This window comes from Pan troglodytes, chromosome 11, assembly GCF_028858775.2.
Source record: "Pan troglodytes isolate AG18354 chromosome 11, NHGRI_mPanTro3-v2.0_pri, whole genome shotgun sequence".
Classification (NCBI taxonomy): Eukaryota; Metazoa; Chordata; class Mammalia; order Primates; family Hominidae; genus Pan; species Pan troglodytes.
In genome coordinates this window covers 100,659,855-100,684,726 of record NC_072409.2, presented here as the reverse complement: position 1 = coordinate 100,684,726, position 24,872 = coordinate 100,659,855, and the positions used below count along the sequence as shown (strand labels likewise).

The 24,872-nt window shown below is 39.0% G+C and overlaps 1 protein-coding gene across 13 annotated transcripts in view; it reads right to left on the bottom strand.

Moving 5' to 3' along the window:
- The window catches only part of TTC39B (tetratricopeptide repeat domain 39B), a 191,447-nt gene that overhangs the window by 44,855 nt on the left and 121,720 nt on the right, over positions 1-24,872 (bottom strand). For 11 of the 13 annotated variants that reach the window (XM_063788720.1, XM_054658706.2, XM_528545.8 and 8 more), the window contains one exon: positions 10,638-10,733. In XM_063788720.1, coding sequence (XP_063644790.1) covers positions 10,638-10,717 — 80 coding nt within the window. In that variant the 5' untranslated portion in view covers positions 10,718-10,733. Of the gene's footprint in view, positions 1-10,637; positions 10,734-17,051; positions 17,212-24,806; positions 24,826-24,872 lie in introns of those variants that run through there. The other 2 variants (XM_063788721.1, XM_016960639.4) reach the window with 2 other exon arrangements.

Below are 24,872 nucleotides of genomic sequence, written 5' to 3'. Positions count from 1 at the left end.
CTCAAAGTGCCTGTAATCCCAGCACTTTGGGAGGCCAAGGTAGGTGAATCACTTGAGGTCAGGAGTTAGAGACCACCCTGACCAACATGGTGAAACCCCGTCTCTACTAAAAATACAAAACTAGCCGGGTGTGGTGGCACATGCCTGTAATCCCAGCTACTTGGGAGGCTGAGGCAGGAGAATCACTTGAACCCAGGAGGCGGAGGTTGCAATGAGCCAAGATTGCACCATTGTACTCCAGCCTGGGCGACAAGAGTGAAACTCCATCTCAAAAAAAATAAATAAATGAGACAGGCATGGTGGCTCATGCCTCTAATCCCAGCACTTTGGGAGGCCGAGGCAGGTGGATCATTTGAGGTCAGGAGTTTGAGACCAGCCTGGCCAACATGGTGAAACCCCGTCTCTACTAAAAATACAAAAATTAGCTAGGCTGGGTGTGGTGGTGCATTCTTTATAATCCCAGCTACTCAGGAGGCTGAGGCAGGAGAATTGCTTGAACCTGGAAGGCAGAGGTTGCAGTGAGCCAAGACCATGCCACTGCACTCCAGCCTGGGCAACAGAACGAGACGCTATCTCAAAAACTAAATAAATAAATAAATAAAATGAAATAAAAATAAATAAACTTGATAAGTATTTGAAGTTGAGCTTCCATCCCACCAACCTCTTCAATTTCATTCTTTAAAACATGAAAGCAAAGTGCCCCTTCAGTGACTCTTCTAGCAGGAATAGGTTATGAAGGCAAGGCCAGAACCCCCCTCTCCTCGCAGGTCTTCTCATGGCTCCTTCTTGTTATTCAGATCTAATCTAACGCAGAGCAGCCTGGCTGACCCCATCCCATCCTGTCTCAGGGTTTTTTCTCCCACCATTATTACCATCCAAAAGTATCTTGTGCATGTAGCATTTGTAGACATGCTTGTCTGTCTTTCCTCTCTAGGACATAAATGCAAGGAGGTTGTTTTAGTCATTCCTGTGCACCAGTGCCTTCGACAATACCTAGAACATATTACGTGCTCAAAAAATATGTTGAGTGGTGAATGGGCGGATGGACGGGTACAACTGCTCTGAGTAGAAACAGAGACTTCTTCATGCCTAGAGTTTGAGACACCTCCTCTAGGATGGAGTAGAACCGAGGCAAGCTCTTGATGGAGGGCTAAGAATTGCTTTGCCCTTAAGTTTCCAGTGAATGAAGAGATCGAGTAAGAATGCTAGGAGTTCACAAACCTCTCACAGCAAGATTTTTCATAAGAAAGTTGCCTGACGCCTCCTATAACAGTCCATCACGAAATTTTGTCAGTGTTACATTCTGAACATCTCTTGAATTTATCCCGTCTCATCTCTACCGTCCAATCCAGGTTGGTCACCGTGTGTTGCCTGGGGTCTATAGACCCATTTCTTTCCCCATCGCCTACCTCTGTCCCCCTCATCAAATATTTGCCTAAAGCCCTTTCAACTAATATTTATGCTAAATATGTGCCAGGTACTCTTCCAGGTGCTGGCAATACAGCAATGAACAAGACACACAGGATCCCAGGCTCTCAAAGAGCTTTCATTCTACTGGAGAAGGGAAGACAGATTTGCACAAGTAGACCAAGAACTGACCAGGGTCATCCCTGATTGGGATAAGTGGTCTGGAAGAGAACCTAGTTTTGGTGGGAGGCAGGGGTGAGGAGAAGGCCCAACATTACTGAGGATGGTCAGGAAAAGCTCTCCAAAAAGGTGACATCCAATTGCTGTATAATGGAGCCAGCGATGGGAATATCTAGGTTGAGGGCAGAGGGGGGATTCTAAACTGGGAATGTGATGAGCAAGGCAGAGAATGAGAGAAAATGAGGACAGAAAACAGGCAAAAGCCAGAAACCATAGTGGCAGAGAGGATGTATTTTATTCCTTGAACAAAAGAAAATACATCAGCTCTGAAATCCTCACTCTTTTTCTCAACATCCGTTCCCTTCGAATATCAGGTGCTCCCATTTTAACTCCTGCCAATTCTCGCTAAGGTTACACCTCATCCTTCATTACCAGGAAACAGACTGTGAACACATATTAGTCCTCTTGCCAAACATCCACCTCTGCATCTCAGCTGGCCACACTGTCACCTGGGAGGATACACTATACACACCCCCACTTAGATACACAAAGTGGGAGCTCAGCACCTCCGAGCACGTAAACTCAGCTCTTCTGAGTGGTTTACGATGATGCTCACCTGGAATTAACACCCCTCTCCAGCACACTAGGGCTACCATGGGTTCTGTAAGGAATGACCAGGAGAGCAACTTTCACCATGGCCAAGACTTCTGTCAAGTATCTCTCGGACACACGTGTTCCCCTTCATTTCCACTACCATCACATTAATTGAGACTCTCATCACTTCAGATCTGAATTCTGAAATGCTCTCCAAGAATGCCTTCCTATTACTGCTTTGACTCCATGGTTCTCAAACTCCAGCACACATCAGACATACTGGGATACCACTCTCAGGTTACTCTTCTCTTCCTAAAACAGATGCTCATCATTCTGCCTCCTCAGATTAAGAACCTAAAGTAGCTACCCACACCTACCACATGAACTGGAAATTGGCTCACCATACCTGTCCAACCAGACTGGAATGATGAGCAAGGCAATTTAAAAACAGTCCAGTATAGCCAGGTGCGGTGGCTCACGCCTGTAATCCCAGCACTTTGGGAGGCCGAGGTGGGTGGATCACGAGGTCAGGAGCTCCAGACCAGCCTGGCCAACATGGTGAAACCCCGTCTCTACTCAAAATACAAAAATTAGCTGGGCATGGTGGCCCACACCTGTAATCCCAACCACTGTGGAGGTTGCAGTGAGCTGAGATCGCGCCACTGCATTCCAGTCTGGCAACAGAGCGAGACTCTGTCTCAAAAAAAAAAAAAAAAAAAAAGCACTCCAGCATTTTTTGCAAGAGGCTCGTCAGCATAGCATCCCCCTCAAGTATAGCATGATGTAAATAATGAAAAGATTCCTGGACTGGAAATTAGAAGTCAGCCAAGCCATTCTCTAGCCTTGTGACCTTCACAATGTCCCTTAACTTCCCTGAGTCCCTAGGCTCATCTTTGAAGTGCTCTCACTTCACAATGTCTGCAGAAGCAAAGGCAATGGTTATTATGAGTGTGTTTTGTGAACTTTCAAGCCCTATGCAAGTTAACAACCATGTCTAACTCTCCAAAAACTGTGGTGCTCAGCCCACATATTCATATTCCTGCCCTGCTAGAGACATGCCCGAGTGCCCTTCATAATATATATCTTCAGTGAGGTGACGACTCCTCATGTTTCTAATTTAAAAGATATGTTAAGTTAAGGCAGGATGAATTTTTTAGTCTATTTAAAAAAAATATATATATATATATATAAAATGAACACATAACTTATAAAAATTTGGAACTATACTATATCATTATCACTTACATTCCAATTCTTACTTTAGTAATTACTTTATAAGCTTGGTTACAAAAAAAACTTCATAGTAAATGAGCATCTGGGCTCTGGAATCAGATCCTTTTATTCACTTCCTGACTCCCTTTTGCCTCAAGAGAAGTCAAATGTTTCCCACAATATATTGGTTCCACTGAAACTGTGATCCTAGAGAACTAGGCTGCAGCCTCCCAAGGCCATTTTCTATTACTTTTCTGGAGGTTTTGTCTCTTTCCTCTAGAAATCATAATTTTTACTCGCTTATGTTAGACAGGGAAATAACTGGTGACTTTTTTCTCCTCTTTCCAAATTATCTGAACTCTGCTCACATTACTTTTATAATGAAAAACTGATTTATAAAAATTTTGAAACATAAAAGTAGTATTTTAAATAAGAACAAAGGAAAAGTCTTTTCTCTACCACTTCCCAGTTCTGTAACCCTGAACAACTCACTTTACCTCTGTAAGTCTCAGCTTCCTTATCTGTAAGATAGGGATCATTAAGTCTGCAGTTACTACTATAAAAAGTAGTTGTAAAGATGGAGGAAGCTCCTGGAATTAAAAGTATAAGCATTTATATACATTGAGGCATTACTACAATTCTCCAGAAGTGTCAACCTGCCCCAACTCCCCTGCTAAGAACCACATATGCACACATACATGGTGACCTGGCAGTTTCTCTGCACTTTGCTCATAATCTGATGACCTTCTACTATTAATATATCTGATTCATGAGATCTATTGATTAAAAGGTAAAAAAGGGATTTTATTGTGTTACAATAAATAAAAGTCTACAAAACCAATATATAATAATCATATCCCCTCACCCTTCTCCCCTGAAGCAGGTGACAAGACCCTCATCCAAGAGGTGCCCTTCCTGTACCCTGAGGAAAGGAACATCCTTATCTCCGACACCTCGGACTTCCCTGAGTAGGGACTTCACTAGATGAATGCTCCTGGACTTTCCTCTCCCTCCTCCCCTCTTCATTCCTCCTCTGAGAAAGGAATTAATTATCTGATTGGTGAGTTGGAAAGAAACACAGGGCATAAATGGCCCAGACCCTTTCTTACAGGGAAAGAGGGTGCAGAAAAGTCTATTCTCTCAGCGATGCAGTGAGCTAGTAGGGCAGGCTCTACTGCCCCACACCGCCCAACCATGACCCTCACAAGGGAGGCCTGCACTTTAGGGCTGAAATTCCATTCAGAGCTATGTCAAAAAGAAGCCCATTTTTCCACGCATCTAAGCTATAATACATTCTCCAACATAGTCTTTGTGAATAACGAAGCTGAGAATTTGATCTCCATAGGTCTGACTCTTGCATCAATATTTCAACTTAGGCCAAAAAGGAACCTTTTTTCCAAAGTGAGAACTAAACACTTAGAATCTGTATGCACAGAATGATGGGCAGACAAGTTTACTCTTCAGAGACTTTTACTAATTTGTGTGGAAGTATACAGGGTTCTTTTGCAAGCCAATCCAAATCCAAGTCCCCTGCACCTGTGGACTCCAGACCTCCCTGCCCTCAAGAGCTCCATGGCAAGAAGTCTCAGGTCTATTGATTCAGCTGTGTGGAGTCCAGAATCTCAGAAGCAACTGTGGCTGGACAGCCAGACTACAGAAACTCCTGCTACCATTTCTCATTAGTTATCCAAGGGAGAGGAGGGACCCCATAAGCTCATAGTCTACAGTGGGCTGTGTTAGATGGCGAGACTTCCAAGAAAGTCATTAACCTCTCCAAATCTTTGTTTCCTCAGTTATGAAAAGTATATGAGGATATGACAATATCCACCCAACAGGTATTATTAACATTGCCGTTATGAGCATCAGAAAAGATAAAAATGCAGATGTAAAAGGTAAAAATGCAAATACATAATGCAATAAAAGGAATGATATAAATATTACATCTAAGAAAGAATAATAGGGTGCTCATCCTTCAGACTCAAATGGGGAAGCAGAGTTTTTTTTTTTTCTTTTCATTTCCAAATAATTTCAGGCTTCCAAAAAGTTGGAAAAATAGGACAGAGTTTGTATAACCAGTTCCCCTAGATAACATCTTACATAACACTTTTGAAGGGTGCTGGCAATTATTTTGCAGCATGGCCCTTTGGTCTGTCTGACGTTTCCTCATGATCAGATTCAGGCTACACATTTTGGGCAAGAGTCTACAGCCACATCACCCTGAACACACCCGATCTTGTCTGATTTTGGAAGCTAAGCAAGGTCGAGCCTGGTTAGTACTTGGACAAGAGACATTTTGGGCAAGAAAACCACAGCAGTGATGCCGAGTTCTCAGTGCATGATATCAGGGCTACGAGCTGCATGCACATATCTGGTGATGACCGCATAGCTAGGGTGGTCTCTACTGTGAGGTTACTACTGTTCCCTTGGGAGTCACTAAGCATCTTCAGGGGAGGTTCTCAAGACTCTGCAGGTACCCCATTTCACAACACACATTGCCCCCTAACTTTAGTGTCCACTGAGTGTTCTTGTCTGTACCCATTACCATTGTGGTTTGTCAAACAGCAATTTTCCGTTCCCATCACTTCTTCTACATTAGTCAGAATGAGTAGGGAAGAGCTCTCCCTCCCACCACTGACATGTTTACCCAATTATTTATATACTATGAACACATTCATATTAATTGATTCTGTGGGCTATATAACTCATTACAGTCATTATTTATTTTCTTTCTCAAATTGTCCCGGATTTGGCAATTGGAAGCTCCTTTATGTTGCTCCCATGTTCTTTCGACGAGCCCTGTCCTTTTTTTCAGCAATTCTTTACTTTCTGGCACAAGATCTTCTAGGTTCATCTTGTACTTTCCCTGCCCTGGTGCTGGAATGAGCCAGGAGCCTTGGTCTCTTTTGTTAGAGAATGGCATCAGAACTGAGGCCTTGGGTGCCAGGGGTCTCTGCGTCTAGGCCCTAGAAGAGCAGAGTTCTGACCCAGAGCCACCCCTGTGTGCTGCAGTGCTTCAAGCTATGTATACTTTAGTAGATCTGTTAATTAACAGAAAGAGTTGGGTTTTGTTCATTTTTTTAAAAAAGCACTTAGTCTACATAACCAAAACATGATATATAAATTCCTTTAAATTATTATACCTTAATGCCCCTTCTTCCTATCCTGATTTGTTAATGAGCACAATTATAATAAGTTGCTTTTCAGTATTGCATTGTTACATATGGTAATACTTTTACATTGCCCAATATGTCTCTAATAAAAATAGCTTATTTTGAAATGGCTTCTTGGCAAACACTGGTAACTACTCTGGTTAAGCAACTAAGCCAGATCATTAGGTGAAGGCTAAATGAATTCGGAAGAAGCAAGAAAGAGTAACATAAGTACAGTCAGAAGGTGGGATGTATTCCCAAAAACCTGCCTCAGCTTTCCCGAGCTCAGTCAAGGGTTTCTTTTGTCGTAGTTGTTAAACTAAGAGGGATAGTTCCAAGACGGAATGGTACAGATGTGATAATGGCATGGAAAATACACCTGGCACTCTTCTAACACAAAGGAGGTAAAAGCTAGACTTTATGTAATAACAGCTGGGAAATCTGTCCTGCATTCTTTTTTTTAATTGTGGTAAAATACACATAGCATAAAATTATCATCTTAACCATTTTAAAGCACACAGATCAGTGGTGTTAAGTATATTCACACAGTGTGAACCACACAGGTGTGGTTCATCACTTCAATCTTTAGAACTTTTTCATCTTGCAAAGCTGAAACTCTGTACTCATTAAACAACTCCCTCTATCCTACATTCTTTACTAACCAATCCAAGGGAGAGTCACCCTCTTCTCTCAAAAGCCCTTGGCCAACATTTTGCCGTAACCTTCATGATTGAGCCATTTGGACAACTCATCCCACTAAACCAGTCTCTGGAACTCAGTCTCCTGAGCAGCCAGAACTCCCTGTGTAATTCTGGGATTTCCCAATGCCAACCTTGATTTGGTAACTAAAGCTACCAAAGTTCTGTACCCACACTGGGCTGACATATCTAGGCTTGGTAAGTGAACTACAAAGAAGTCTATGAAAGGTTTTCTCTCCGTTCCTTTAATTCTAAGGCCCTAGACCCCTGTTCTGTTTTGATGACTTTCTCAAGTAAATAAAAAAGACACACTTTATCTTAGAGACTGTAAATTGAGTAACCTTGTGTTCAGCCCATTTCCTATGGAAAAATACATATTTGATGAGCCAACAACAGGTCTCCCCCCTCTAATGAAGAGATGTGGTAAAAGGAGAAAGTAAAGTGATGACAAAGCTCTGGCCCGGGTGCAGAGTCTTTCCTCATTTTTCCAGTGACCTTAACACAGTTGTTTCAACAACTAGTTTGTAAACAGATTTGAAGTGATGAACACAAAACTGTCAAACGTCTTAAAGTTTGTCACTGGTGCCCTTTAAGGACAATGGCAGGAAATTCTAATTCCAAGAATTTGAGAGTGACAAGGCATTTTAGCTGATCATGTACTTCTCTGGATATGAGGATCCTTTTGTGGGAAGATTCTCTCTTGGCTCTTTCAAGGTTGGAGGGAGAATCGAAAGAAACCATGGTTGTCAGAACACTCTGTAAGACTAAACAAGTGAAAGGGATTATAAGCAAGGAGGCAAATGAGTTTCTTAAAGGTGCACCAGCCCAGAAATTAGAAGGTGGAGCATCAAGATGTAATTCCACCACCGCCTGGCTGTGGCACTTGGCTATGTCACTTGACATCCGGGGTGTCTCACTTGTTAAATGGTGACCCAAACTCTCTCCTTGGCTGCCTCACAACTTTGTGTTAAGAAGCAAATAGCTGGTTGTGGAATGAGGAGTACCAGGAGGAGTAACATATGAGGTATGGCACTATCATTTTCTGTTCAGACTAACTCCATAAGAGCCACACTTCTTGTCCACACCCAAGCTTCCTCCACTTTGCAAGTGTCATTTTAGGCTGCTTCACATTATGTTTATTCTTTGACACATGCATTAGAAGACCTGTCAATTAAAAGGCAGAGTGAGAATGTCTATTGTTTAGTTTTTAAAAAGAAAAAGACTATGAAAACTGCAAATGTGAGTACAGGTTGAGCAACCCTAATCTGAAAATCCAAAATTGAAATGCTCCAAAATCTGAAACTTTTTGAGCACCCACATGACACAAAAAAAACAAAAAAAATGCTCACTAGAGTATTTTGGATCTTTGGATTAGGGATGTCCACCCTGTGCTATCATGAAAACACACTTCTCAATTATTTCTTATATTTCACCTCCATTTCCTCTTTTATATAACTTTAACCTCTTCCTCTCTTTGATTCCTTCCCGACTCAGAAATATACACAAATCTCATTCATTTCTATTTAAAGTAAAACTAGCAAGAAAGATAACTCCCTCAATCTTGCTTTCTCTCCTAACACACCCTTCTCCCACTCCTTCTATTCACAGGCAGGAGCTTCAGAAAACAACTGATGCTCACTCTCCCTACTTCCCCACCTCCCACTGACCTTTAGCCATGCTGCCTGACTCCTGCCTCAACTTCCCTAAAACCTTATGAGCTAAAGGTCTCCAATGACCTAACTATGAAATGCAAAGGATACTTTTCCACCTGTATCCGTGAAGACCTCTTTGCCACACCTGGCTCTGCTGACTGCATTCCAGAACTCACCCTTCCCCCAAGTCCCTTGCCTGTCCTGTGGCCACCAACTTGTAGAGTCTTCCTCTCTCACACATCTATGTAGCTCTTGTTTGAATGGTCACTGTCCCAGCCATGCTTCAATGTTCTGTGTTCCCAAAAGGTTCCTTCCTCCATTCTCTTCTCTTTTGTTATGGCTCTCCGGGAAATACAGGTGTTCTTCATCACTTCAACAACTACGTGCATGCTAAAGACTTCCAGTCTACAGATGCAGCTTGTTGCTGCCTGTGCGTGTCATGCCCTTATTTATTAATGCTTTCAGTAATTTTTATTTATTTTATTAGAGCTTTCAAACTCAGCATTATAAGTGTTGATACAGTAGTTACTTAGGAAACTATCGAATGAGTTAGAGGATAACTATGAAGGAAGAGCACTTCTTTTTGAAGAAAACACAAAATTCCATGAGCAGGGACACACACAGTAAAAAAAAGGATATGGAAAATAAATGCCTTAAGATCCTTAGAAGTTATTTTCACTTTATCTCCATTCTGTAACCTTTTCTATATATTGCGAGGGTAGAATCCTAAGACAAACTACCAAACCCATGAGTATAAAGAACACACGCATAGCTGAAATTTCAAATGCAAAATCCAAAATGCTAAGGATCTGCTGTATAATTTTAAAAGTTTAATAAACCTCTACGGATGGATGAAAAGTACTTTCTCATGTACTAAAACAGCTTTAACAGAGCTGCCTTAATAACTCATTAAAAAAACCTTCATGTTCAAAGAGAGAATCTGTTAATTCTAAAATGATCTGGAAAGGAACAAAAATTAACCAAGTATGATACCACAGAAAAATATCTAATGGAAGGGGAAAATATCACGATATATTAAATTTTAAGAAGTAGCTTACTGAACAGTATATTTAATATGATTCCAATTAAGAAAAAAATTTAATATCTCTATATATGAGGAGAAAAAGAATACACACAAAAATAATCAGGATTATAGTAATACATATTTCATTCTCTTTCTGCTTTCTATAGCTCTGAATTTTCTACAATGAACACTTCTTAAAATATATTTTTAAACCAAGATTATGCGAAAAATGTAAGAAAGAAATAATCATAATATAATATTTGACGAAAAAATCTATTATGGTTACAACTGTATCAAGAAGCACATGCCTAGGGAAAAGACTGGAAGGAAATACACCAAAATTCTGTATTCAAGTGGTCATCATTACGGTTGTTTCTCCTTTCCTCCATTTTCCCCAATGTTTGGCAGTGTGATTTATTATTTTATAATAAAAATAATAGCTAAAAATATTTAAAGATAAAAGCGACTTGAAAGGGAGTTGTGCCCCAAAGTTGAATTTTGTTTTGCTTTCATGTAACAGTGCCACCTATTCACTGAGTCCGTGAGCAGCCACCGTATCTCCTTCCCTGATTTATAAAATGGGCACTCTACTTGCCTAGGCCTCTCCTGACCTCACTGGTTTGTCAAACGCAATGCACTATGCAAATATCAGTATCATATTCCTTCAAGGGTGGGACTGTCCTCCCCTCTTCCCCCAGGAATGCCCACAACCCTTCCTGACCTGCTCACAGTAGACGCTCCGCGCTGTCTGGGCGCCTGTTGTGTATCACATGATGCAAAGTGAAGGCTGCTTGTTGCCATATCTGAGTGAGAAGATCTGTTAATTAAAAAGGCAGAGTGAGGTTTTTTATTTCTTTGTCCTGTGAGAAAAGTCTACACCAGTGCAATTACACAACATAAGGCTTCCAATTATTTTTATACATCTTACCTCCATTTCTTATCAATTTTAAAAATCAAGTAACAAAAATCTACTGTTATGTGTCAAACATTCCTGAAATACAGCCCTAATAACTTTATTTTTTCATTCTAGTACACAAAAAATAAGTTAACTGAAATTACTCCACAGGTCTCCACCCAAAGATAGGGTTGTATCTTGTATATATCCTTCCAGGTTTTTTCCCAAGTAAATCTATACATATTTTAATAAAACTTTATTAAAGATACTTATTATAATGGGTTATGGTATACAGTATAATGGATTATATATAGGAATTATTCTGAATCTTTTCTTCTCAATAAATACAGAGTTGCTTTATCATAGCATCTGCAACATGCTGCTGACTGGAAATAATGATAATTTGTTACCTGTCCCTCATTTTCAGGCATGTAGGTTACTCCCAAAGTTTTGGCATTACAAACTACTGTTAATAAGCCCCTTTACTCACTTGCCTAATTATTTCCAAAAAATACATTCCCAAAGGCAATGGTACTTATTTTGTAAAGTACTTTATTTTTAATAAACTGTCTAATTTCCCACTAAATACACACCACAGAAAGCTGAAGTAACATAAAGAAGGTAAGGACCAATCTGCCTTGCAGAATCTTCGGCCAGTTTGTTGACCCACAGATATCTGACAGGCACACAATGGGGGCAGGTCCACTCAGAGAAGGAAATTTCCAGAAAGAGGTTAAGAGTAAGTCCTGCCCTGTATTACAATAGAATTGCCAATCTCCTCCCATTTCCACTCACCTTAACAGTACACATCTCACAGAGAAGAGCTAGAGTCATTAAAAAAAGAGGTAAAGTCATTAAAAAAAGAGGAGAAGTTTTGCGTGGTTTTTTGTGGTTGTTTTTTGTTTTTGTTTTTGTTTTTGTTTTTTAATTCTAAGATGTACAATGGGTGCGGTGGCTCACGCCTGTAATCTCAGCACTTTGGGAGGCCGAGGCAGGTGGATCACCTAAGGTCAGGAGTTCGAGACCAGCCTGGCCAACATGGTGAAACTCCGTCTCTACTAAAAATACAAAAATTAGCCAGGTATTGTGGCGCATGCCTGTAATCCCAGCTACTCGGGAGGCTGAGGCAGGGAGAATCACTTGAACCCAGGAGGCGGAGGTTGTGGTGAGCCAAGATCGCGCCATTGCACTCCAGCCTGGGCGACAAGAGCAAAACTCCATCTCAAAAAAAAAAAAAAAAGTGCAGTGTCCTCAATTAAGTGGAGTTTTGTTTTTTGGTTTTTTTCCCCCATTGGAAGTTCAGACTTCCCAATGCACTCTAATATTTTACACTAGACATTCATTTTTATCTTGGATATATCAAGTTCCCTAAATTTTTCACATCACATAGGGGAAAACTGAAGTTGTTCTTACAAGAGTGGTTAGGTGTGGGTGGTGGGAGGGAAGAAAACTTCACAGGTAAGGGAAAATGTCATTAGAAGACAAGTTATTTCCATCACAAAAACTTCTTATTCTGAGAATACAGGTACCACTTCCATAAATAAGACTCTGGGCAGTGACCATCAGCTCCGTTTACAAGCAGGGAAAGAGGGAGTGACCTACTGAAAAGGCTATCTACCCATTTGGACCATTCTTGCCCATCTGTTCACTTACAGACTCATTTTCAAGGGCTAGAAACATACAGTCTCTGAAACGTACTGTTAAAATATCCCCTTTTCACATTTGCCTTTAGCTTTAATAAAAGTCTCCCCAATATTGAAATTTTTACTTAGTCGTAACTATCACCCTTTTCTTTAACATTCCTGATTTTGAGGGCATACTTAGAAAAACCTTCCCTCTACAAAGATTATATAACATAGTTTTACCTGTGTTTTACTTTTTAACATGTCATATTTAATCGTTTATAATTTAAATAAATGGTACAAGATAGTGCTGTGTAATTTTTTCCCTGATCTTTTGCCATGTTTCCCAAGATTGTTTTTAAAAAACCACATCTTTTCCCCCAATGATTTGACATGCCATATATAACACACTAGATATAAACATAAAGTTGGTGTGCCAGGTAAATATTATATGTTTCAAAGTGCTAAAATAATTGGGACTGGGCACGGTGGCTCACGCCTGTAATGCCAGCACTTTGGGAGGTTGAGGCAGGCAGATCACTTGAGGTCAGGAGTTTGAGACCAGCCTGGCCAGCATGGTGAAACCCCGTCTCTACTAAAAATACAAAAATTAGCCAGGTGTGGTGGCGGGCGCCTGTAATCCCAGCTACTCGGGAGGCTGAGACAGGAGAATTGCTTGAACCCAGGAGGCGGAGGTTGCAGTGAGCCAAGATTGCACCACTGCATTCCAGCCTGGGTGACAAGAGTGACACTCCATCTCAAAAAATAAAAATAGTAATAATGAATTGGGAGGCCTTCAGCAAAGATGGTTCCTATACAAGCAAATGGAAACTCAACTCACTGTAAACAGTAAAACCAAACTTAAGCTTAGCCAATCAGAAACCGCCAACTCACCTCTAACTAGGAACTTCCCACTTGTTCCAGTCAAGTATTTTATTTGCCTTGCTTCTTTAAATACTTCATAAGTTTCCCCCTCCCACTCCTTAGGTAGAACACTGAACTGCTTGTGTTCTAATGATATTCAATTCAGGAATCACTTATGCTCAAACAAACTAGTTAAAATATTACTGTGCCTAAATTAATCTGTTAATAAAAGCTAAAATTATTGTATCTTTACCTGGCACAACAGACTTGACTTTAGCAGAATATAATAATTATTAACAAAATAATGTTACATTTTATTCATCTTTTCTGAGGTATAAAAGATTAGATTCAGATTCTTCAAGTCCTTCATGTTTGTATACACATGTACATGAATTCATGGAAATTCTATAGTATTTCTAGATTTATGTTAATATCACAATAAGCATATCATGCCACAAACTAATTTTTTTATTAAACAGGATTTTTTTAGATATAGACATAACTCATTTATTGAAAGTACTGTCTAGTGTTTTAAGAATGCATTTTCTCATTTCATTAATAAGAAATGCTTCAAATACATAAAGTAGAGAAAATACTATTGCAAACACACAAATATAATCTAGAATCCATTTTTGTGTACAGTCTGAGCTACATTTAATTCTTTCCTGCATGGATAAGCAAGAAATAACTCATCTACTTGTTATAAGAGCTTGGAAACAAGGCAAAAGGAAGACTGCATGTCCTCTCAAGGTCACCTTGGAGCACGGTCTGACAGGCCCACCCAAGGAACATTTAATTCCCTAGGGAGTATATATCTTGTTTGGCTTGCTATTTACTATTAAAACCTATACTCTGTAAAATTATGTTAACTTGTAGATTTTTTAATCTGGTAGATATGCAAATAATTTCTGTGTGGTAAGATTATGGTTTTATTACCTTGCCGGAGGTTAACCAGTGTTGTGCATAACAAACCTTATTTCAACACTTTTTCTTTCCTCAGTTCTCCAAATGCTGTTACCAGTTTTACCATCTTGCTGATTTCTTCACTGACATGCGTTGATTCCATAATTATGATACTTTGACATACTGGATTATTCTGCAATCTCTTACACACAGGAATTTTCCATACATGCTCAGGTCTGCTTCTGGGCATTCTTTTGTTCCATCACATATTTGCCTCTCTCTGCACTAGTCACACCGTTTTTATTATAATGGCTTTCCGAGACCTGTAAGCCAACTGGGGCAAGTTCTCTACTTTATTAAATACTCTTTTTGTGGGGTTGTTATTATTACACCTACATTCTTATTTATGAATTTCAGAGTTAGTCATTATAACATTACAAGCAAGTCCTGCTGGAGTTTTGACTGGGAATTCATTACATTATTAGGAAATCTACAGAGAATTGTTGTCTTTATAACATTGCATCTTCACATCTTTACACATTTATTCAGGTCTTCTCTTATTTCCTTCAATAAAGGCTTTTAATATCTGAACACTACACTGATATGCATGTACCCTTGCAAAAGAGCCATGCTAAATCTTTATACTGGAGGCTACAAAAAATAACACACCAAACTTCAATTACAGCTATTAGTACATTGGAATATATGCCCTTATTTTGCCCTGTTTTAACGGCTCTAACTTTTAAGTTTTTAGACAGCTTTATTGAGACATAATTCACAGACCATAAAATTCACCCAATTAATGTTTACAATCAATGGTTTTTAGTATATTCACAGACTATCACCACAATCTAATTTTATAACATTTTGTCACCAAAATGTATCCATATATTAGCAGTCACTCCTCATTCTCCACTCCACCTCCTCTAGTCCTAAACAACCACTAATCTACTTTCTGTGTCTATAGATTTGCCTATTCTGGACATTTCATATCAATGGAATCATAAAAAGTATGGTCTTTATGCTTGGCTTTTTCAGTTAGCATGTTTTCAAGATTCATTCATGTGGTATCATGTAACAGTACTTTATTCCTTTTCATTACCTAATATTATTCCATTGTATAGCTATACCACATTTTGTTAATCATTTGTTGATAATATATGAATAATTTGCATTTTGTGGCCATTACGAATAATGCTGTTATGAACATTCATGTACAAGTTCTTGGCCAAGGCATGGTGGCTCACTCCTGTAATCCCAGCAGGACTTTGTGAGGCCGAGGCGGGCAGATCACTTGAGGTCAGGAGTTCAAGACCAGCCTGGCCAACATGGCAAACTCCATCTCTACTAAAAATACAAAAATTAGCCAGGCATGGTGGTGCACACCCGTAATTCCAGCTACTCGGGAGGCTGAGGCAGGAGAATTGCTTGAACCCGGGAGGCGGAGGTTGCAGTGAGCCAAGATTGTGCCACTGCACTCCAGCCTGGGTGACAGAGTGAGACTCCATCTCAGAAAAAAAAAAAAAACAAGTTATTGTGTGGACATGTATTTTCATTTCTCTTAATTATATATCTAGCATTGCTATGGAATGCTAAATTATGGTATGTGGAATTGCTACATTATGTGGTAACTCTATGTTTGACATTTTGAAGAACTACTAGACTGTTTTCCAAAGTGGCTGTGTGATTTTTCCGATTTTTTTAATTTTTATTTTTTGTAGAAATGGTGCCTTGCCATCTTGCCCAGGCTGGTCTTGAACTCCTAGGCTCAAGCAATCCTCCTACCCCAGCCTCCCAGAGTGCTTGGATTACCAGCATGAGCCACCATGCCCGGCCAGCTATGTGATTTTATATTCCCACCAATAATGTACTAGAGTCCCAATTTCTTAACAGCTTGGCCAATACTTGTTTTTGTCCATGAGATATGGTGGTATCTCACTGTAGTTTTTGGTGTGCATTTGCTTAATGACTAATAATGTTGAGAATCTTTTTTAAGCACTTAATGGCCAATTGTATGTCTTCTTTGGAGTAATGTCTATTCAGATTATTTTCCCATTTTTAATTGAGTTACTTATCTTTTTATTATTCATTTGAATACTGCTCTAATTTTAATCACTAGGTAGAACTATTTTCGAGGGTAAAGCTTACAGCTATCTTTGTTTATACTTTTTCTCTCAATCAAATCATAGATAGCAGAGCCAATTCAAATTTAACTTCCCCAATAAATCCAACACAATATGCTATGTTCCTGTGCAATGAGATAAAAGCTAGTCCATATTTAAAACTAAAATAAAATTTCAAAAATGAATAAAAATATGTCCTTCAAGGTTTTCCATCAACGTTAATATCTCTCCTTAGGGGAGAAAAGGAATGAGTGTAGACAGGCCAACTGATGTGCTCTGGAAGCCACCATGTTTGTAATCTAGAGTCGAAATGGTATCCATCAAGCCAGTGGAGCCCTCTCAAATCCTGCAGAGACCTTCGCACATCTCACCAGGAGCTCCCCCGAGTCACCCCCACCAGGGCTGGAGCTTGACCTCGTCACTGTGATACTCATGGGCAAGCTAGGGAATCCAGTTCTGCCCAGCTATGTCTCCCCTCCCCAACCTGAACAGGAACCTCAAGGCACCAGGCACTCCTCTGTCCAGCTCATCACCTAAAACAACAGAGGGCTCATCACAGTAAATAAAAGTCAAGTATATACCCATCTGCTTGTGCGGCAACTGGCTCTTACCCATAAGCGCCACCTACTGACCTCCAAGTCAAACTGCACAGACCAATATAAAACCTGCAGACAGAATCGCGCAGGGCCTTAGAAGCGAACCCAAAAGACCGTACCCAACATACTTACGCTATAGGTACACCCCTAGAAGAGGTGGAAATGGGAGGTGGGGGGGACGCGATCTAAATGAAAATAAATTCAAAAAGAAAAAGTAGTAGCCTCTCTAGATGAGAAGAAACCAACATAAAAATTCTGGCACCATGAAAAATCTAAATGTTGTGACATCACCAAAGGGTCACACTAGCTGTCTAGCAACAGACCCTAACCAAATAAAAACTCAGAAACGGCAGATAAATAATTCAGCGTATGGACTGCAAGCAAGCTCAATGAGATCCAAGAGAAGGTTGAAAACTCAACACAATGAAACCATGAAAGTAATCCAAGAAATGAGGGAAGAGACTAATATCCTTTAAAAAACAAAAACAAAACAAAACAAAAAACAGAACTTCTGGAAATGAAAAATTCACTTAAGAAATTTCAAAATACAGTTGAAAGTTTTAACAATAGACTGGACCAGGCAGAAGAAAGAATTTCAGAGCTTAAAGACCTCCAATTCATATAACCAACTAATAATTTTTTAAAAAATAGCTTGAAGACCAATCTTTCAAATTAACCCAAACAAAAATAAAGAAAAAAGAATTTTTAAAAATGAACAAAGCATTTCAGACATACAGGATTGTGCAAAGCAACCAAACCTATGGCTTATAGGCATTCCTGAGAAGGAAGAAGAAAAAGTAAGCAACCTGGAAAATATATTTGAGGGAATAATTCAGGAAACTCCCTAATCTTTCTAGAGAGGTGAACATGCAGATACAAGACATTCAGAGAACACCTGCAAGATACTATGCAAGATGAACTTCACCAAGGCATATAGTCATCAGACTATCCAAGGTCAACACTAAAGAAAAAATTTTAAAGGCAACTAGAGAGAAGGGTCAAATCATCTACAAAGGAAAACCCATCAGACTAACAGCAAACTTCTCAGCAGAAACCCTACAAACCAGAAGAGATTGGGGTCTATTTTTAGCATCCTTAAAGAAAAAAAAAATGCCACCCAAGAATTTCACATCCTGCCAAACTAAGCTTCATCAATGAAGAAGAAATAAAAAATTTTCTAGACAAGCAAATACTAAGGGCATCTGTCACCACAAGACCTATCCTACAAGAAATGCTGAAGGGAATTCTAAACATGGAAATGAAAGGACAATACTCACCATCATAAAAGAACACATAAGTGCAAAGCTCACAGATCTTATAAAACAATTACACAATTGAAACTCCAAAACAGCTAGCTAACAACACTATGACAGGAATAAAATCTCACGTATCAATAGTAACCTAAATGTAAATGACCTAAATGCCCCACTTAAAAGATACGGAGTAGCAAACTAGTTTTTAAAAAAAAAATACAAGACCCAACCATCTGCTGCCTACAAGTGACCCACCTACTGGCTAAAGATACCTTTCGACTCAAAGTAAAAGGGAGAAAAAAGACATAAAATGAGAATGGAAAACAAAAGTGAGCAGGAGTGACTATTCTCATATCAAGTAAAACAGACGTAAACCAATTAACAGTAAAAAAAGACAAAGAAGGACATTATGTAAAATGATAAAGGAGTCAATATAACAAGAAGATTTAACTATTCTAAATATACATGCAACCAATACTGGGGCACCCAGATTTATCAAACAAATGCTACTAGACCTAAGAGAATAGACTGATATCAATACAATTATAGTGAGGGACTTCAACACCTCCACTGACATCACTAGACAGATCATCGAGGCAGAAAATCAACAAAGAAACTTGGGACTTAACTGGGTTACAGACCAAATGGACCTAAAAGACATTTATAGAACATTCTACCGAACAACCACAGAATATATACTCTTTTCATTTGTGCATGGAACATTCTCCAGAATCAACCATATACTCAGCCACAAAGCAAGTCTCAATAAAATCAAATAAATAAAAATCATATCAAGTATTTTCTCATACCAGAGTGGGATGAAATTAGAAATCAATCCCAAGAAGAACTCTCAAAACTATACAGGTACATGGAACCTAAACAACTTGCTCCTGAACAACTCTTGGGTAAACAATGAAATTAAGGCAGAAATAAAAAAATTCTTTTAAATGAATGAAAACAAAGACACAACATACTAAAACCTCTGGTACACAGCAAAAGCAGTGCTGAGAGGAAAGTTTATAGCATTAATTAAACGCCTACATCAGAAAGACAGAAAGACCTCAAATTAACAACCTAACATCACAACTCAAGGAACTAGAAAAACAAGAACAAACCAACCCAAAGCTAGCAGAAGAAAAGAAATAACAAAGATCAGAACAAAACTAAATGAGATTGAGACAAAAAAAAAAAGGCAAGGACTCAATAAACTGGCTGGGCACAGTGGCTCATGCCTGTAATCCCAGCACTTTGGGAGGCCCAGGCGGGTGGATCACCTGATGTCAGGAGTTTGAGACCAGCCTGGCCAACATGGCGAAACGTCATCTCCACTAAAAATACAAAAATTAGCAGGGCATAGTGGTGCATGCCTGTAGTCCCAGCTACTTGGGAGGCTGAGGCAGGAGAATTACTTCAACCCGGGAGGCGGAGGTTGCAGTGAGCCAAGATCATGCCACTGTATTCTAGCCTGAGCAACAAAGCAAGACTCCACCTCAAAAAAGAAAAGAATCAACGAACCGAAAAGTCGGTTCTTGAAAAGGATAAACCAATTGGCAGACCATTAGCTAGACTAACCAAGAAAATAAAAGAGAAGATTCAAATAAGCATAATCAAAAATGATAAAGGTGATATTACAACCAATACCACAGAAATACAAATGATCATAAGAGACTCCTATGAACTCAATTATGCACACAAATTAGAAAACCTAGAGGAAATGGATAAATTCCTGAAAACATACAAACTCCCAAGATTGAAACAGAAAGAAAAAGAAATCCCAAGCAGACCAATAATAAGTAAGTAACGAAATTAAACTAGTAATAAAAAATATTCTGGAAAAAAAAAAAAAAGCAGCTCAGGACCAGATGCATTCACAGCCAAATTTTACCAGACATATAAAGACAAGCTACTACCAATCTTAGTGAAACTATTACAAAAAATTTGAGGAGGTGCAATAACACCTTCTGTGAATCCAGGATCACCCTGATACTAAAATCAGACAAGGACACAACAAAAAGAGAAAACTACCAACCAATATCCCTGAGGAACACAGATGCAAAAATCCTCTACAAAATACTAGCAAACTGAATCCAACACACATCAAAAATATAATTCATCACAATCAAGTGAGCTTTATTCCAGGTATGCAAGGATGGTTCAACATATGCAAATCAATAAACTAAAAACAAAAATCATATGATTATCTCAATAGACACAGAAAAAACAACTGATAAAATCCAACATGCCTTCCTGATAAAAACCTTCAACAAACCAGGCATCGAAGGAACATACCTCAAAATAATAAGAGCCATATATGACAAACCCACAGCCAACATCATATGGAATTGGGAAAAGTTGAAACATTTCCCCTAAGGACTGAAACAAATGAGGACACCCACTTTCACCACTCTTATTCAACATAATAGTGGAAGTCCGAGCCAAAGAAATCAGGCAAGAGAAAGATATAAAAGGCATCCAAATTGGAAAAAAGGAAGTCAAATTATCTTTGTTAATTGATGACATAATCATATACCTAGAAAGCCCCAAAGACTCCTCCCAAAAGACAGAAAACCCCGAAGACTCCTCCAAAAGACTCCTAGATTTGATAAACAACTTCAGTAAAGATACAAAATCAACATACAAAAATCAGTAGCATTTCTATATACCAATTATGTTCAAGCTGAGAACCAAATCAAGAACTGAATCCCATTTATGTTAGCCACAACAAAAATCCTTGGAATACATTTAACCGAGGAGGTAAAAGATCTCTACAAGAAGAACAACAAAACACTGATGAAAGAAATCACAGATCATACAAACAAATGGAAAAAACATCCCATGCACACGGACTGGAAGAATCAGTATCATTAAAATGACCATATTGGCTGGGTGTGGTGCCTCATGCCTGTAATCCCAGCACTTTTGGAGGCTGAGACGGGCTGATCACTTGAGCTCAGAAGTTTAAGACCAGCCTGGGCAACACGACAAAACCCTGTCTCTACAAAAAATATGAAAATTATCTGGGCGTGGTATCACATGCCTGTAGTCCTAGCAACTAAGGAGGCTTAAGTGGAAGGATCACTTGAGTCTGGGAGGCATAGGTTGCAGTGAGCCAAGATCGCACCACTGCACTCAGCCCAGGTGACAGAGTGAGACCCTGTCTCAAAAATAAGAAAGTATTTGCAGACTATGCCTCTGACAAAAGACTAACATCCAGAATCTACAAATAACTCAAACAACTCAACAAGAAAGAAACAACACCATTAAAAACTGGGCAAAAGGCCTGAACAGATATTTCTTAAATAAAATAATACAAGAGGCCAACAAACACATGAAAAAAAAAAAAGCTCAACATCACTAATCATCAGAGAAACACAAATTAAAACCACAATGAGATATCATCTTATACCAGTCAGAATGGCTATTATTAAAAAATAAAAAAACAACAGATGTTGGATTGCCTGTGGAGAAAAGGGAACACTTGTACACTGTTGGTGGGAACAAACGTTGCTTCAACCTCTATGGAAAACAGTATGAAGATATCTCAAGGAGCTAAAAATAGTGCTACCATTTGAGACAGCAATCCCACTGCCTGGTATCTACCCAAAGGAAAAGAAATCATTATATAAAAAAGACTCCTGCACTCATATGTTTATCACAGTACTATTCACAATAGCAAAGTCATAGTACCAACCTAGGTGTCCATCAATGGTTGACTGGATAAAGAAAATGTGGAATAGATACAGAATGGAATACTATGTAGCCACAAAAAGGAATGAAATCATCTTTGCGGCAACTCGAATGGCTAGAAGCCATTATCCTAGGTGAAATAAGTCAGAAGCAGAAAATCAAATACCATGGGTTCTCACTTCTGAAAGCTAAACAATAGGTACAAATGCAAATAAAGATGGAAATAACAGACACTTGGCACTCCAAAAGAGGGGAGGGAGGATGGAGGTGAAGGTTGAAAAATTACCTTTTAGATACAACGTTCAATATTTGCGTGATGAGTACACTAGAAGCTCAATCCCCACCATTATGCAATATACCCATGTAACACATGCACATGTAGCTTCAAATCTAAAACTTTAAAAATAAAAAATGGTATCCACTAGAATTATGAAATGCAGGACTCTGACACACCACTGGAAATCTATTGCTTAATAGTATTGGCTACATAGACAACATTTGTCTTTCTTACTAAAAAAACCTGCTTCCCAGACCAAATTCTGCCCAAGGATGATTCCTCAAAGAGCTGTTCTCATGGCCGATGACCAGAGGCAGGAGGAGGTGCTGCTGCTGACAATGAGAAAGCAAGAACAGCCCAAAAATAAAAAGATACTCCCCAGGTATCATTTTACTGCCAACTCCAATCCCATTTTGCCAGGCCTGTCACCAGTGCATTCAGAATCAAAGGAATATACTTTCAACTTTTTCTCTCCACTCTGGCCCTGTTCCTTATGATGGAAAAACTAAACAGCTGAAAAAGGCCAAAGGGCAAGCACCAACAAAGGATATAACTGTTCTATTAAATGAGAAACTGGCGAATAGATAAACTAGATAAACTTCTCCCTAAATAACCTATGCTTAGACTTCTTACAAAGCCTTCCTCAATCAAAACTGTAACCCTTAGTATTATCTGTAGGGCGTGGGTAATCTTTAGATTCTTTGTACTTTTCTATTTTTTTTTCAATTTTTTTCAAAAATGATAATGTAGCATTTTAACAATAATGAAAAAAGTTAAGCATATATTTTGAGTAATTTAAGTCTATATTCATGAAGGGAATATTCAAATATTAATTTAAGGAAATACCCTCTGATCATCCCTTTTTATCACACATAACTCAAAATAGTTATCTAAGAAATATGCAAGAACAGTATAATTTATTATTTTTAGCCCTCCCCACATGAAGAAGTCAGAATACATCACTACTCAATGTGTTTCTCATGTTATTTTAGACCTTTTAGAAGTCTTCCAACCTTTCACTACTTTAAAAAAGTCAGTTCTTGAATGTGGTTTTTCTAATTTTATCTTTTCTATTTCCTGCATTCATAACATGCTTCAATAGGTCTACTATTATATTCCTGAACTGCTTTCAAACTTATTACTTTATGCGTATTTACCATCTCAATCTGGTCCTTCATGCATCTACCTTTGCTAAAAACGAACAATGATTCATGCCTTATTGAAGGAATCAGCCCTCATAGGAAGCTAAGAGACGGCGCTCTCACGAGTTCTCTAATACCAGCCGTGTTTCCCATCTTTGGCAGATGAGAAAAATGTAGCACATGAGGCCCATGTGAATGTGATATTTGCCAAGTGTCCCTTAGCTCTGTATGGAAAATGGGGAATGACAAGCTCATTCAAATAGATGGATTCATAACTGTTTGAACAGCTTCTCTCAAAAGGTACTTCCCTTTATCATGTGTTTTACATGTGTATCAGAAACTGGGATTAAAATAGAGAATGCAAGGTTAAAAAAAAAAAAACTCTGCAAAACAATGAAACTGGAAAAGATAGCAGTGAATGAACCACAATTTAAAAAGATAATGCTCTAAGTGGATGACTTATATTTAGTAAACTAAAATTTAATTTTTATCCATAAACATTTAGGAATGCCATATTCCAGGCATGGTATCAGATGTTAAAGCACACAAAATAATAACATGCCTGCTCTCAAAGATGATACCTGAGTGAGAATAAATTATAAATTCCTGAATTTATAATTTATAAAATCTAACTGAATAAAAACAGGATAAAAGAGATGTGACTTAAAAACATGGTAAAAAGTTGTGAATTATTTTAAATGAATTTGTGAACACAACAGAATATGAATCCTGATACAACTTAAGCTGTATTAAGAAAACTATAGCATCTAGAATGAGGAAAATAGTAATCTTTCCTAAGTTTCTTTTAATTAATTCTTTTTTTTTTTTTTTGAGACAGAGTCTAGTTCTGTCAGCCAGGCTGGAGCGCAGTAGTGGGATCTCAGCTCACTGCAATCTCTGCCTCCTGGGTTCAAGCAATTCTCCTGTGTCAGCCTCCTGAGTAGCTGGGACTACAGGCACATGCCACCACCACACCTGGCTAATTTTTGTATTTTTAGTAGAAACGGAGTTTCATCATATTGGTCACGCTGGTCTCAAACTCCTGACCTCAGTTGATCCACCTGCCTCGACCTCCCAAAGTGCTGGGATTACAGGCATGAGCCACCGCACGCAGCCTAATTAACTCTGACTTAAAAATATAATTATCTCTTAATCAGAGTACAAACTTCATAAAGGCAGGATTGTATCGCAGCACCTAGTACAGTGTCTTGCAGGTAATGATCTTCAATACCACTGTGCTGGTTGATTAAATAAATAAACAAAGGAGCAAATGAAGGATAACATCATTCTCCTCCAGTCAGACCAGTCACACCTGGCCTATCTGATGTTCTAGACATACACTTTTAAGAATATCAACAACGGGAAATGCAGGCTGGGCACAGTGGCTCATGCCTGTAATCCCAGCATTTTGCGAGGCCAAGGCAGGTGGATCACTTGAGTCCAGGAGTTTGAGACCAGCCTGGGCAACATAGGGAGACCCCATCTCTACAAAAAATACGAAAAATCAGCCAGGCCTGGTGGTGCATACCTGTAGTCCCAGCTACTCGGGCGGCTGAAGCAGGAGGATCGCTTGAAACAGGACGGTCGAGGCTGC